This window comes from Uloborus diversus, chromosome 1 (genome assembly GCF_026930045.1).
Source record: "Uloborus diversus isolate 005 chromosome 1, Udiv.v.3.1, whole genome shotgun sequence".
NCBI lineage: Eukaryota > Metazoa > Arthropoda > Arachnida > Araneae > Uloboridae > Uloborus > Uloborus diversus.
Genome location: NC_072731.1, coordinates 15,624,244 through 15,641,347, shown reverse-complemented (window position 1 = coordinate 15,641,347; position 17,104 = coordinate 15,624,244). Strand labels below are relative to the sequence as shown.

At 33.1% G+C, this 17,104-nt stretch overlaps 2 protein-coding genes across 2 annotated transcripts in view; one reads left to right on the top strand and one right to left on the bottom strand.

The window, feature by feature from the left end:
• The window catches only part of LOC129228211 (uncharacterized), a 192,646-nt gene extending 184,227 nt beyond the window's left edge, over positions 1-8,419 (bottom strand). Inside the window, exon 1 of the mRNA XM_054862878.1 lies at positions 8,234-8,419. Coding sequence (XP_054718853.1) covers positions 8,234-8,305 — 72 coding nt within the window. The 5' untranslated portion in view covers positions 8,306-8,419. The remainder of the gene's footprint in view (positions 1-8,233) is intronic.
• Positions 8,420-8,927: 508 nt separating this feature from the next.
• LOC129234447 (importin-9-like) overlaps positions 8,928-17,104 on the top strand; it is a 79,095-nt gene continuing 70,918 nt past the window's right edge. Inside the window, 1 exon segment of the mRNA XM_054868450.1 lies at positions 8,928-9,063. Coding sequence (XP_054724425.1) covers positions 8,928-9,063 — 136 coding nt within the window.

Below are 17,104 nucleotides of genomic sequence, written 5' to 3'. Positions count from 1 at the left end.
AGATGGAAGGAATTTGGTGAACTCCTGCGGAAAACTTTTAAAATCGAGGGCTTTAAGCGCAATTTTAGACTATCATTGGTGACGTTAGGGGATTCAGTGAATCTTTAAACATTTTTTGATATACTGAAGTGTTAAAAACTCAATTTTAGACCATTTCGTAACGATAGAGGAAAAGGGAGGAGATTCCTCCCGGAATTTTTTTTGAAACGGAAATCAATTTTATGCTATCCATGGGAAGGAAGGGTTCGAGGAGTTTGCCTTTCTCGTGGTAATATTTTCTAAAAGGGAAATTTTAAGCTATTGTGTTGGTGCAAAATTAAGGGGTCATTAGTAACGAAAAAGATTTTGGAGACCTTCCACATAATATATTTCGAAATTTATTTCTTAAAAACACTATTTTATGCTACCTTCGGAGACGTTAAAGGAGGAGATGGGGAAGAGGGATGTGAAAATTATGAATCTTTCTTCCTTGAAACTCTTTTAAAATTGAAAACTGCATGATGTAATTTTAGTCAGCTTTTTTGTAATAAAGTTGAAGAAAGGGTGGGCATTTGACCAGGGTTTGCTGATATATATCATGATAAATCTCACGATATATATATCTGATATTTATTTTGAAAATATCATGATATTTTGATATTTTCGATATTTATTTTTTCAATTAGAGTATTTTCAATATAAAAAGTATATTAATCATAGTAATATTGCTGATTTAATATTTAAAATAGCCAAAAAGTTATGTACTATGTTTTTATGATATATAATATATCATTAGTATAATAAATAATATTCATAAAATCATTTGTAATCTAGCAATTTTAATTCTTATTAAAAGTGCCTAATTAAATATCAACCATTACTCAGAAAAAAAGAAAATGTCCCATGACAGTCCTGTCCACCGACTAATGCATATTATTTATCTCTGAATCATATAACTGTAAAAGTAGCTAACAGAAGAAAAATGAGTAAAACAGCTAATTAATATCCTTTAAATCCTGTACTACTAATTTATTGCATTTCTACGACAAGGTTACCTCAGCTTTAGATAACAAAAAATGTGTGGATGTTGTTTATATTGATTTTCAAAAAGTTTTTGACAAGGTACCGCATGTTGCTCTTCTCAGCAAGTTAGCTGACATTGGAATAGGAGGAAAAACTTTACCTTGGGTTAGAAATTGGCTTACTGGTAGGAAGCAAAGAGTAGTTGTGAGAGGAAATCATTCTAATTGGAGTGATGTTTTAAGTGGGGTTCCTCAGGGATCAGTTTTAGGGCCTCTTTTGTTTATTATATTTATGAATGACATCAATGAAAATATTTCTGGAAGCATGAATTGTTTTGCTGACGATGTAAAAGTTATGGGGATTGTCGAAAATGAAGAACAAGTAAAACAGCTGCAAGAGGATTTAGATCATATTACTAAGTGGGCAGATAAATGGGGTATGGCAGTTATTGTAGGGAAATGTCAAGTGCTACACTTAGGTCATGGAAATAAGCGTATGAGATATCGTTTACAGGGTTCAGTCATAAATCAGGCAGAAAATGTTATGGATCTGGGTGTCTTTATAAATCAGGACTTCAAGTTTAGTCAACAGTGCAGTATTGCTAGTAACAAAGCCAACAAAATGCTTGGGTTCATCAATCGATCTATTTCAAACAAATCTAAGAAAGTTCTTCTGCCTTTATATAGGAGTTTAGTAAGACCTCATTTGGAGTATGCTGTTCAGTTTCGGTCGCCTTATCTGAAGAAAGATATTTTTGTATTGGAAAGGGTTCAAAGAAGGGTAACTAAATTAGTAAGGGGACTCTCAGATTTAGATTATGATACCAGACTTAATAGGCTTAACATGTACAGCCTGGAGCAAAGGAGAGTCAGAGGGGACATGATTCAGTTATTTAAATTTATCAAAATGAAAGATGTAAATGGATTAAATTTTTGCGGGAAAAGCAGAACAAGGGGTCATTGTTTTAAGCTATTTAAATCTCAGGCTAACTTGGAAATCAGGAAAAACTACTACTTTAGCAGGGTCATGGGCACTTGGAATAGCTTACCGGAAGAGGCGGTAATGAGCAAGGGAGTGGATAGCTTTAAGAGGGCCATTGATCTTCATTGGGGACTAATTAATTGACTAGGACCAGCCTAGCTGGGCCCAGAGCCTGTTGCTGGTCGTCACATTTGTATTTGTATTTGTATTTGTATAATACTAAATTAACTCAATTAAAAAATTGATAGAAATGTAAACTGAAATATTAGATATGAATAATAAAGGAACATTAATTTTAAGTCTACATATTGCAATTATAATATAATAAATTAAAGAGAGATTTGAGGATTCATTTACTATTTTCAAGACTTTAGTTTGTGCTAAATTGAAAATATCGTATATATATCGAAATATCAGATATTTTTGAACCCTGGCTGAGTAGCCTTCTCCCGAATATTTTGAAATTGAAATCTTAAAAACGCATCTTCAGTCACGTTAAGAGATATATCAGGGTTTGGTGGCTGTCCCAAGAAATTTTTTGGCCTTGAAATTTAACCGAATTCCAGGCTATATGTATAAACGTTAGAAGATGAATGGCAATTTGCTTTCTTTAGAATTGTTATGGAGATATTTTACACGTATTAAGCACACAGTATTTGAATTTTATCATTTATTTATTTTTCAGAATTGCACCTACGCAGGGCCTGATTACTGAATTGGCCAACTAGGCTGCGGCCTAGGGCTCAAAATATTTCGGGACCCCCAAATGGCTGAATTTACTTCAGTATGGTTAAAATTGCTTCAATCAATGGCTAAAGTAATAAACTGGCTATATGTTTTATTTTTTTCTTCTGGAAATTAATTTGAGACTAGTAGTTTTGGACATACATTTTCTAACTTTAATAGTGATGCTAAAAGGGTCAGGAAACTCCCCATACTCCCTTAATTGTACTGAAAGTAGCTCCATACCCCCCCCCCCCCCCGGATTAAATATCAGTTGAGCATATTATTATTGATATCAATTAAGTTCATTTTGAACTCTTTATTTCCTTTATTTTCTTTTGTGAGGAAAAAAAAATTTTTTGGAGCAAGATCCCTGCTGCCGCAGAGCCCCATTTGGCTCTTTTGCTCTAATCGGCTTAAGGCAGGCTCTGCTCTGAATTCTGCGGCGATATTATTTCATTTTGAAATTTTCTAGAAGAAAAGTGATTTTTGTTTCCAATTTGTATTCTTTAAAAAAAAAATCGAGTAGTGTGAAAGTGTGAAAGAAACTTCTACACTTTATTGATTTTTTCAAGATTGTTTGTGACGATGCGATGCAGAGATTCAAGTCTCTTGACTCCCCCCCCCCCCCCAAGATTAAATTGATAGTAGGAGTGATATTCATTTCTTGATTTCCACAGGTGTTAATTTGTTTTTCAACGGAAGTTTGCAATAAAAGGTAAGTGATGTGTTCATATGTTATTGATCGGTCATTTGATTTAAATAGGGGTCATCATTTCACCATTGCTACTTTGTTTGAAGTTTAAAAAGATTTATTTTCAAATCTTTCTTATTTAGTTTGTGCATTTCTTCTATTTTTCTAAACATAATTTGTAGCTCAATGGTTGTTTTCTGATTTATGAGGAGTCAAAACTACAAGTTTAACTATAACTAACTTTGATTCTGTGCATGTACCGTTGGTCTGCATTTCTTCAATCTTTCTTTCGTTGCTATTTGTTAAATGTTAAAAATCTATGTGCAACTAGGCTAGGTACTTTGTTTTCTATGCTTGTGTTGCTTTGTTGTGTTACTTTGCTGGTAAATTATATTTAAACTCTTATAACAGTGATGAAAAATGGGATGCTAAAACTTAAAATTGAGTTTAATTTTTAGAAGTGTTAACGTATCCGAATGACCAACTTAATGATTTGTATTATGCTCAAATTTCTCCAAAAAAAAATCCTTTTAATTAAATTGTGCAATTGCATACATTGCTCAAAATTAGGTTTGCATTAAAAAGATAAAGCAAACTCAATTTCCACAAATTCAAGTTTTCTCCCAATGTGTATTCAAATATCAAAGAGTCTGAATCTTCTCTTTAAATTGTATCATTTCTTTTGATTTGTAAAAATTGAAGTTGTTGTCGTTGTATTGTGATAAAAACCGAAAAACCCTTCATCTTGCCCTTCATATTAATGTCTGGTATCCTACGTATCTTATCATTTAAACTACTCAGATGTGCACTTTTATTGGTTTCTTCCTAGTTATGGTATTAAATATGTTGATTTTTTGGTTATATATTTATTTTTATATAAAAAAGGCTGAGGTTGTTCATTTTGACGACTAGAAACATATACTAGGAGCCATTATGATACCTAGATTTAAATTCTGATTTTTATGGCTGGTACCAGGGTTTCGGGAAGCTATTGTATTAAAATTAGAGAGGTTTGAAAACATCTGAATGCTGCAAATTTTATAAAGATGTAACAGGAGTTATCATAACAGTAGTGTTTAAAGTTTTCAAAAGTCACATTTTGGGTATTTGATGTTCTTAATTGTTTTCAAAAGTGCTGTACCAAAAAGCACTTTAAGCGAGTACTCAACTTGGCAGTGTACTGAAAGTCAGTCATGCTTCAAACCATTGTCTCATAAACACCATGTCCAGTTACTAAGTACTCGGTATAGTGCTATTTTTTGAAGCTATATTACTTATGATATACAATTCACTCATATGAAACTATTTGTCTGTCTTAGTTTAGGAAAAAAAAAAGGAAGGCCATGGCAAAACGCTCAGGGAAGAATATTAAAGAGGCACTAGTTTAATTGATGTAGTATCTCTTTTATGTTTCATCTCTGTGAAGTCTATATATTTTCCATGCTGTATCCTGCTCAAGCATGTAAGGTCATATATTGCATAATTTAATCATTATAACAGCAAATTATATGCTTTGTACACCATCATCCATCATTATGCAATTTAATCTCATTTTCTGAATTGAAAAGTTTTATTGTTCTTAAGAATAATAATCAGAGAAAATGGGTGTGAAAACAGGCAAGTTCCAAGTGTTGTATTTATTTTTAATATGTTTTTAAAAATTACTTACAGTTTTCTTAGTTTATGCTCAAAACAGGAATTATCAAGCACAAGACTCCACGCAACAGATTCTGCTATGGAAGTCACAGCTTAAAAATTAGTTAGAGCACATCAAAGCTTGAAATGATATAAGAACAAAAAAAGGAAAGGAGATATTTTGTCTTCATCATTTTTAGAACAATTGTGATATTTTGTTTATGGCGCATATTTTAAAAATATTTGTCAATAAAAATATTTTATGGTGTAATTTTGTTGACATTACATCTTTTTTCAATACATAGAATGTTTTTTTAAATGTAGAAGCGGCTGTGTACTATGTGAAGGATCATATTAAAGGTAGATCTGCATCGGAATGTCAACATTTAATTAAATGTTTGTCTTCACATAGGAAATTCAACATTGATGCAATACAGTATAACTCCGATTTAACGATTTCCTAATTTTAATGATACATTTCACTGGTCCGGATCCGACTGCATTGAACGTCTATGCTCATCCCATTCAACGATAGTTTTTTCCAGTCCCTTGACAATTGTTATACTGTATTTCATTTGAGATAAAAATGAATACATTTTTTCACATTTGCCTGATACATCATTTCTAGAGTATAAGCTGCAGAAATGACAGAATATGAGAACGAAAATAGTTCAGATATTTTAAGGTAACAGGGAATTACGATGTACTCCAGGGGAATATTATTCATTTATGTTTATTATGTATTATTATATTTGTCATTTATTATGTTATATCAGTTTCTTTTAGCATGTGAACTTATAAACATTTATCCAAACATTGTTTTGTTGAGAAGATTGTAGTAACCGATTTGGAAAAACACCAATATGTAAAGTATAAGTGAATGTTTTGTTATAAAATCCATAAATTACTTCATTATTAAGATAGATGAATATTAACCAGAACTGAAGTTTTAAAAAGTTGAAGGAAAGCTAACTTTTTCAAACAATAATTACATGGATTAGCTTGAGCTTCATAATTTCACCAGAGTTCTTTGCTTCATCAAAAATCAAAATCTGTTCATTTACAAAAAATAAAACTTGGTTTTTTGTGTGTATGGTATTTTTTTGCACTAAAAGAATATAGAAAAAAATATCTTACACGTTTGACAAAGGAACTTTAATATTTAAAACTGCTAATAAACTTCGTTGTTCTTTTAAAAATATAAGCAACTTTATGGGGTTTACAAAATGGTATTCACGGTGTTAAATAAGTTACTTAAGGTGTTAAAGCTTTTGCACTTACTGCAGTTATTAACATTTATCCAAATTATTACTTTGAAAAATGTTGTTTTTAGATGATTTATTCATTGAGACCAAAGAATTACTACTAAATTTGTTTAAAAAATCATCGAAAAAAAAAAGACTAAAGTTACAGAACTGAAACTTGAATTTAAAACAAAAATTAAAAAAAAGCACTTTTTTTCTCCCCCTCCCCTTTTTTTTCAGAAAGGAGGGAGTAAAGTGGGGGAAATCTGGAACAGTATGAATTAAAAAATGCATATTTTTTCTTTTGTTTTTTCAAAAACAAGGGAGGGAGGAGCTAATTGGGGAAAATCTGGAACAGTACGCAAAAAAAAAAAAAAAAAAAAAAAAAATCATTTCAAAGGTACACATGAGCATATACCTCAAAATAGAGAAGAAGAAGAAGAAGAAGAAGAAGGTACACATCGAATGAAAAACCATCTGTTAAAGATTTTTGAAAAAAGAAGAAAAGTATAAATAACTTTAATGCGAATGCCAACTTTATAACATATTACTAATTTTTGTGGAATATATTTTAAAGCTGTAAACAAATTTACAGGTTTCAAAATCACAACTTTTTGTTTGTCATACATCAATAAATAAGTTATTTAAAAATATCAACACTTTTATTCATAATTATCGGTAAAAAGAATCTTATAACTGCATTTAGAATGTAAAATCCCCTGCTGGGCAGAATGTCTGGATATTTTGGACGTCGCTGGAAGTTAAAAAGTTTCAACCTTTCGACCACTGGTGGATATTCCATTAGACAATCGGACATCCCATAGTCATGTTTTGTATTTGGCTCATTTACAGTTCTATAGCTAATGGATCTCCTATAGACGACTTTTGCAGATAGATGGTTGTCTGGCTAATACCCCCAATGACACCAAGTGAATAAGGCAAATTATTCATTTATAAAATGAGATGACATGATTAAGTAATTGTTACAAAACAATGTTTTTTTTTTATATAAGAATGGCAACAAATACTTTTTGTGCATATCTCAAGGTTTTAGCTGTATTGCAAATTTCTCTACTTACAACCCATCACCGAAAGTTGGTGCCATCAGCAAGCACATTTTTTTTTTTTTTTTTTGGCACTGAAAAAAATATTTCAGTATTATATGTTTTTAAGAGCCTGGTACAAGTACCTACATGCATGCGAAAAGTATAATTCAGCAAATGATTTTTGTGCACATTTTTAAAGCAAAGATTCACAACTTACACAAATAAAATAGTAGGCAGCAAAATTCAGTTTCTAAATTAACCTCTTTAAAATTTGAAAAAAAAAGGCTAAATTTATGATTAAGCATAAGCACCTACACTGAAAAAATTATAAACAGTGCATGAAAAAAAATAGAATAAAAGCTGTTTAATGCGTTTCAGCAAATATCCAAACCAGAGAAAATGATTTACAGGTACAATTCAAAACATTTAACAATAACGATCAAACATCAAAAGACAATTTGGGCGAGTACAAAAAAAGCACTAAAATAATTGAGCAAAAATTTAAAACTAAATTTGGTTATATCGTATAAAACTGATCAAAAAAAAATATATAAAATCTTTTTTTCTGAGACAATCATAGGAATTTGAACAAATTCTCGCACTTCGCCTAAATGTTTCGGAAAAAAACAAAAGAATGTAAAGCTGAAATAAAGAAAAAAAAGAAGCAAAAAAGCAAATAAATCGAATGATTGAAATTATTCTAGCTTATCGTCAACCCAGCTGATCCATGCTGTTACCAACAATCAAAACAATCCATTTAAAGTAATTATGGGAAAATCTGCGAAAAAGCATAAGCGGTTGAGAACTTTAATTAATAAATGCAAAACGTTCATTTAAAAAATTGCATAGCATTTTCACACAGATGATTAGCATTGTTTTTTAAAGAGATTAAGAAAAAAAAAACATACTGTGGATGGACTGTAAGAGCTAGAATTCGAGTTTGCCCCGCACGGTGACCTCTGGACAGTAACTAAAGCCATGTTCTTTAATAGCTTTAAAATCCTTCAGAGCTGGTTATGGCCCACCTTTTCACAAAATATTCACATATTACAATGCACTATGCCATACACACGAAGTCACAACATAATTTACGATTTCTGACCATCCACCCAACAAACCATTGTAGCATCTTTCTCAAAACATGGAACACGCATGCGCAGAATTCTAGCTTGTTCGGTTACTTCCGTTTTCTCCGTTTCCACATTTTAAAAATACCCATTATAAAAATTTCCTAAAAATCAATTTTAGATGCCCTGTTGTAAAAATGTTCTCTTTCTTTCTCTTTTCAAATTACCAAAGCGTCAGAAACGAGAGGAATGAAGAGAAAAACGAGCCCAATTACTCTTTAATAAAATGCATTCCCATTAGCAAAAAAATTATCGCTTGAGTCTCCTTGGACTGAAATCTTCCTTTCAATACTTGAAAAGTACTGTCATCGTTAATAAATGAATTGTTGGAATTTATTATTTCTAATAATTCTGCATTTCTATAAGAATCACTCTTTAGGCTTATAGCCGCAACTTTTTTCTTTTTTTTCTATTCATTGTTTACTAGGCGCTAACTCATGACTGTAAGCGTATGTCAGAAATAGAAACAGAAAAGATGTCGGCGCCCACTAGAGAAGTTAGTCGAACTCTTAAAGATGCACTTTTTGAGACATTATCATCTATTTTGTCTCCTGTACATGATTTAAGAATAAGTGCAGAACAACAGATAAATATTCTTGAAGTAACAGATGGTAATTTTTATTTTATTACTTAAAGTTTCAAATTGATGTTTAGTAGCATTTCAGCTAAGTATTGCGCGGGAAAAGAATTTTTATCTATAATTTAATGTCATTAATGTAGATGGAAAAAGTGTTTCTGAAATATATAAAACAATGTGTACATTTATATTTTATTATCTTTTCTTTTTGAATTCTTGTTTTTTACTGTCACAGTTCAAAGTTAAAAATATAAATGCGGGAAATTTAAAAGTTTTGAAACTCATGTTTCATGCTTTTAGAGTATGATTTCCCGTGTTCTTAAAAATGTTTTTCTTGCTTAGTTTTAATTTTTTTTCAGTTCAGTTTTATAATTTACTTTAAATTGAACCACATGAGATGATTAAAATATCAGCGTTAGAAATCCTTTGAAAGATTAACTGATCCTACTGTACTGACCAGTACGCTGCAGTAGGGCAAAATCAAAGTAACGGACGTACCATTTGCAAGAAAAATACAACAATTCACGATGTTTTCTAGCCCATTTATTGATTTGCTGGTTGAAATTTTGGGATCTTAGAACAAGCCTAACATTTTCTTTCACCCAGGGTTGGCAAGGTTTTGGACACTATGGTAAAAACCCTGGTTTTTACCATCCTGTCCAAAACCCTTGTGACCAAAACTATATTTTAGAAAAATTGTATTTTGCGAGAAAACACAAAAAAAAACAGAATAAAATGTATCAAAGTAATGTTTTATCTTGAACATTTATTCAATGTCAACATTCAACCTATTTGTGCACTGATTTTAACCTAGTTGTTATGTTACAAAGAAGTTGAATTCTTGATCAAAATTTCAATTTTTATGCATGAGTTTAATTTTTTTTATATTAGTAACCAAATTTCCCTATGTTTGTGCATGTGTGCGAATGAAAGCAAGGTTGGCAAAGTTTTCCCCATCCTGTTCAAAGCCCTTGTGTCCAAAACTGTTCGAAAGTGTCAAAAACTCTTTTTTTTTGAAAAACTAGATTTTGTGAGAAAATATCAAAAACAGAACAAAATGTGTCTGAATTATGTATTTTTTGCCTATTTAATATATTTATTCAATGTGAATATTCATGTAAGTTATTTATACAGCTGATTTTCATCTAGTTACGAAGAAATTAAATTCTTCATTAAAAATTTCAATTTGTATGCATGAGTTTTTTTCCATAAACCGAATTTTTCAACATTTATGTATTTTTAAGCCATGATTTAAAAAATAATTTTTGTTAAGACATCATGTAAAACTTATTTACAAAAACCATTAAAAAAAATTAAGCTTCTTTCTTTTTTTGAGCAATCACGATTGCTTATTGTTCTCACTTGACCGTCCTTAGCATTGGTCCGCCAGCTGCAGGGGCGGCTCCTCCGGTCCTGAGCAATCCACTTCTCCTGGTCGGAGGTGACGATGTCCTACACACACTCACCCCTTCACACACATACACAACACCCCTATGTGCATACACACAGGTCTATGCACACACACAACTATTAATATGTAACCGCCCAGGAAGAAGGGCAGGCTTAGGGGGACAGGAACCGTTTCTAGAAACAATAACTCCAATGAGCAGGGTTCTGCCGCAGCTCGTGATTGCGAAAAATATAATTTGAATTCAAAATTTCAAAATTCATATTAATTTTTTTTTTCACCTAAATATTGCACATTTAATAACATTCCTTTGAGTTATAATGGGTGGTTTCCTTCAGTCAAAAGTACTACTTTTAGTCATTGAAATGGATAGAATGAGCAAAAAAAGTAACATGGACCCAGAAAATACTTTCATTTTCCCAACAGTTTTTTTAAAATCAATTTTTTTAAATGTCTGATTTTTCAAACAAGGCTTGGTCTTGATGATGTCACAAATGATACACTTTGCCACATCTTTCAACTACGTTTCGACGTTATGATAATCATGCAGCGAATTAAAATTACGCTCTATGCTTGTTATCAACCGTATTGTTGGCAATACACGTGAGTAAAGATACGAATTAAATGTTTTGCACTGTGAATGCAACACTGAATGGCATTTCATCATTTGTGATGTCATCGCGAGAAGCCGTAAACAATGAAAGCGCTCGGATTTAAGTAATTTTTTAAAAATATTAAACGTAAACAAAATTATCAAAAAATGGTCAGACCCAATGTTTTTAAGCATTCTCTTTCAAAAAAAAAAAAATTCTTTTAAAATTTTGGAAACGACCCCATTGAAACTGAAATTAGTTGCCTTGCTAAGTGTTGTGATTTTCCTTTCATAACTCTACGAACTGCTATATTCGGAAGTTTTTATGTAATAGAGTTATTGGCAATTTTTTTTTAATAAAATATTTTGAAACGAACATTTTAAGAGAAAAATATAATTAAATACTCATTAAATAAATCTCACACTAATATCTATATTTATACATTACGAATATTGCAGTGTAAATACGAATTGGTTAGATTACCCCTTTAGCTTTACCATACTTTTGGACAGTTTGGAACAGTTTTAGACAATTTAGGACGGTAAAAACCACCTGTCCTGTCCTAAACCAGTTTTGAACAGTCCAAAAAACCCAACCCTGCTTTCACCCTGTACAAGTTTTTGTCCTCATTCATAAAAGAAATCCAAGATCTATACATTTTTGTGAATGGTAACAGACATACTATTTTTGGACAAGACTTTCAATAGAAGGCTAGTGTTGATCAAAATTATCTGATTTACTACATCTCACAAGTGAAAAAATATTTTTATTGCAGACTGAAGTGTACTATGATCCAGAAACAATCAAAACATTTTAGGAAATTATTTTTTATTATAATGAAAAAAAATATTTTGTGTCGGTTAACAGAAGCACCAACAGTGGTAACAGACGTACATTTTTTCCAAAGCATTAATATCAAGAATGAAAATAATTGATAAAAAGGTGTGTGTGATTAAATCAAAATTTTAATACAGGATTTCAAAAATGATTTCGAACTTGGTTGTCAATAATTGAAACATTAAATGGATCCATAGTATCAACACAGTCATAAAATGTAGTAGTACAATGCAATGATAATATTCAGGTCCATTATCGATAAATATCTTACTATTTTCCGTTTTCTTGTAATATTTCACCTCATACTCAACATCCCCTTACGTGAAATTCTTAAGTTCAGCTATGAACAGTTCTTTGCATTTAGTAGCAATTTTAACATTGACAAAAGGAACCTAATTTTTTTGTATTAGGATCATTTACAGCCTCTTCACAGTCTGTTCTGTTTAATTTCCACTCCTTCATTTTCTCTATTCCAGAAGATTCAGCAGGTACAAAGGTTTGATAGTCTTTTGTAGATTTATGTAATGTAGTCTTAGGATATTAGGTACAGCTGTTGTCGAGACACATTAAATTTTTATCAATGTCTGGAATTGCAACATATTAACTATGCATTTTCGGATTTTCATCATTGTAAGTGAAACAATTCTGAAGCAGTATTAACTAGACCTTGTAGCTTCCTCCCCCCCCCCTCCCCCTTAGTGCCTTTTAACGTTCCTTTCCCAAGAAAAGTTACAAAATTGTAGTTTCAAAAAATTTTCAAATGTTTAATTTTTCAAATAATTTGAAATTAAAAATCAAAATTTTTTGTTTAAACTGAGAAGAAACTCCATCTGAAAATATCCTCTCTTCAATATCTGAGATATGTATAAACTCTCAATTTTTCCATAATCTAAACTTTCAAAAACTAGCACGTAGGAGCCATGCATATCTAAATGTGTCAAAGTATTTTGAGAACTAGCCCAGTTAGCACTTGTAGACTTTTCATTTCTCTCATTTTCTTTTGACTTTTAAGGTTTAAGAAATCCACCTGCGAAACAACTTTGTTCACATGCGCTTTGCTTTGCAAATTTTCTATACTTTAACTGTGTTTACTATACATATGTGTGGTGACCGTCATATAATTGAAGAGGCAATGTTACTGGATAGCACAAATATGATAGAAACACTTAATTTACTTTATTCGAATATACACGTATTTACAGTATTAAACATGGCGCTGCTCTGCGTTCCGGAAGCACAACATAGAAGTTAAAGTATATAGAGAAGGCGCGACACTAGCGCCGCCGAATAGAGAAGAGGAGAGTCCTCACAGTCTCCCCCACTTAATTAAGAAACCCCTTTAAGACAATTGATAGTCCCTTAGGTATGAAGGAAGTCTTATATTCCTTTGAGAACGGCGAGGCAGTGGCACAACAGGTTGGCTGGTATTCTGAGTTGCCGCGGGAGCATTCTGGTTGTCACAGGAGATTGCAGGAGCTTTGTCTGGAATCCGTGGAACATCAAAAACCACAGTTCGTTGTCTTGACTCACTGGAAACATTAGAATGGCACTCTCGAGAAGGGTCCTCCTCAAGGTGCATTGGCACACCGGTCGAATGCAGTTGGCTAATATGTCGCTTTAGTTGTTGTCCTGAGTCTAGCCTAATCAAATAATGTCGTGAACGGAACTTTTTTATTACTTTTCCAAACTGCCAGACGTTTCGGTTGTTTATAAAGACTCGAACCTGGACTCTCTCCTCCACTTTAAAAGATCTCACAGGACCACTGGAAATTTTTGATGTTGTTGGATGATATGGGAAGATCGAGTTCAAGCAAATACGAAATTCTCTGTTTAGATATAATTCAGCTGGAGACTTGCCACAAGCTAGAGGGGTTGCTCTATAGTGAAACAATATGTTTTGAACCTTGAATGGTATTGAAGTTTGTTCGAGGAATGAAGCTTTTAATTTCCTCTTTAAAGTTTGCACATTTCTTTCTGCAAGACCATTTGTTGCAGGGTGTCCTGGAGCTATAAACTTTTGGAAAATTCCATGATTGCAACTGTAGGTGTGAAATTCGTCACTTTGAAAAATTTGAGCATTATCGGATACAATAACATATGGATATCCATGAGAAGAGAAAATTTTTTCAAGTAGATGGATAGTTTTAGAACTTGTTGGGGCATCTCTGATAACTTCAACTTCTGCCCATTTAGACTTGGCATCGACACACACCAAGAAGTAGTAATTTTCGAACGGGCTAGCATAGTCGATGTGAATTCTGTCCCAGTTATTTGCTGGAAGTTCCCATGGATGGATAGACACCTTTGGTGGATTTGACTTTGTTAGTGCACATCCTTTGCACCCTTTGACTAATTTTTCTGTGTCGGAGTCAATTCCTGGCCAATAAACATATTTTCTTGCGATTTGCATCATTTTCTTTATTCCCAAATGAGTTTCGTGAAGTTCCTCTAGTATTGTAGAACGTAAACCTTTTGGAATTACGACTCTGTCCCCTCGGAAAAGAATGCCATCAAGCAATGTAAACTCTGAATCTTCGCAAGTGTTGTTTAGCTTCTTTATTATTTCCTTCAGTTCTGCATCTTGTCCTGTTTCAGTCTGGATGGTCAGCGATGTTATTTGTTGACTTGAAATCTGGAATATATTTTCGGCGTATACTTGATTTGCTTCTTCGCCTATGAATTCATCAACTGACATTTCGGGCTTTTGAACTGGTGCCCTGGACAAGCAATCAACATTTTGATTTTCAGATCCCTTTTTGAATTGTACAGAGTAATCAAAACTTGATAAGTAGGAAGCATATCGAAGCAATCTTGCTGAAGTCATCCGAGGAAGAGCCTTGTGCGGGTGAAAAATTCTTGTTAGTGCTTCATTGTCGGTAACCAGCTTGAAAGGTTTGCCAAATACGTAGTTGAAGAACTGCGTCACACCGAAAATGATAGCTAAGGCCTCTCGATCTAACTGGCTGTAATTTTGTTCAGAACTGGTGAGTGCACGAGAAGCATAGGCAATAGGTCGTTCGACGCCTTCTGTAGAGTGACTCAGTACTGCAGCAATTCCAGTAGGGCTTGCATCAGTAGTCAGGATAACTGGTAAACTGGGATCAAATGGAATTAGTACCCAATCACTGCAAAGTTCACATTTCAGTTTTATAAATGCTGATTCACAACTGGCGCTCCAAAACCAAGGTGCATTTTTCCTAAGTAGACATCGAAGTGGATATAAAATAGTTGAAAAGTCTGGAATGAAACGGGAATAATAAGTTACAAGTCCCAAAAATCGTCTGATTTCATCAGCATTTGATGGCCTTGGCATTTCTTGAACAGCACGGACCTTCTCTGGAGATTTGCTTATCTTGTTGTATTCAATAACATGTCCGAGATATTCGATTTTCTCTTGAAAAAATGAACATTTTTGTTTGTTTAGGTGTAGGTCATAATCATACAATCTTTGTAAACAAAATTCTAAATTCTTCGTACATTCTTCTAGTGTTTCTCCGTGTACAATGATATCGTCGAAATATGATTCTGTTTTCGGTAGACCTTTAAGAATTTGAGAAAGAATGTGATTGAATTCGGATGGAGCCGTCTTGATTCCGAAACTAAGCCTATGCATGCGATAGGTACCACGATGTGTTGAAATGGTTTGGATCATGCTGCTGTCCTCGTCAACACTTAGATGAAGGTAAGCTTTGAAAAAGTCTAATTTACAAAAATATCTGGAATTACGGAGGCGATGAAATACATCGTCTATTCTTCTTACTGGGTGATTTGATTGAATTAGACGTTCATTTACACCACATTTGTAATCGACACATAACCGGACACCACCATTTGGTTTGGGAATTACTACCAATGGCGACCCCCAGTCACTTGCAGGAACTAAGGATATTACTCCGTCTGCTTCCAGAGAGTCCAACTCCTTGTTGACACGTTCCCGGAGAGCATAAGGAACGTCGCGTTCCCTTGTAAAAACGGGTTTTACTCCATCTCGAAGTTGAAGTGAAACTTTGAAATTGGGAACACATCCGACTCGTTCTTCGAAAAGTGGTGAAAATTTATCCATGAGTGCATTGATAGGATTAACCTGGTGAACAGGTGATCGTTGAACTGAAGTATTCGATGTATCTGCGTCTATTTGTTGAAGATCAATTCCTAATCCTCGAATCCACTGACGACCAAAAAGAGCCGCACATCCTGCTGGAACGATGTGAAGTTCTCCAAAAATTTTCTTGCCTTGGAATGCAACATTAACATGTACTTTTCCTTTAGATTGAATGATATCCCCAGAATATGTGCGAAATGCAATATTAGAATTTTCTAAGGGTAAATTTAAATTTAGGCGATTGAAATCAGTCTCTGACAATAGTAAAAATTTGGCTTCGGAATCGACTTCAAAATTTTGTAACTTCCCGTTGAGATGAACAGGAACTATGTACTTGTCAGTATCCTGAAAAACTTCAAATAAGTCAGTGACTTTAAATTGTGTAGAAGAGCAGTCTATAGAATTAATCCCGTATGTCATTTCTTGATTGTATGCTTCAGGCGTAACAGTGTGAAGAGAATTCATGGAACTGGAATTACCTGGCTGGCGTGGCATCTTTAGTAGAGTTGTAATACAGACTTTGCTGACGTGTCCTATTTTTTTACAGGATCCGCATTTCAATTTCTGTTTATTGATTTTACATTCTTTCACTTTATGGTTATTCCTGCCACATCTTATGCAAAGATTTTCTATGCCTAGAGCTTTATAATCCGGTTTTTGCCTTTGATAATTAGATAAAGAACTGGAATGATTTTTTTGACGTGGACGTGTAGAAGAACTGGAAATTTTATTAGTATCAAATGGCGTTTGACGTGAAGAATTTTTTTGTGTAAGTTCTTTACTTTCGATTTTTGAAGCTTCGAGAGCAATTGCTTTTGACAGAATATCATCGAAGGTTGTTTTATCCGACTGTAATATTTGTTCACGCAACCAATCGTCACGTAGGCCACGAATGAATTGTGCACGTAGGAACACATCTGTAATTTGGACAGATTTTTCACATTCACATTTTACTGAGAATTCACAGTCGGCTACATCGCGCTGTAAAGCGGCGACAAATTCTGCAATCGATTGACGATCTTCTCGGTAAATATTTAGAAAATAATGCTGCGAAACAACAACATTCCTTTTTGGTATCAACATTTGTTTAAATGCTTTGACTAAATTCTCGTATTCTAGCTGCTTGACAGGCTTT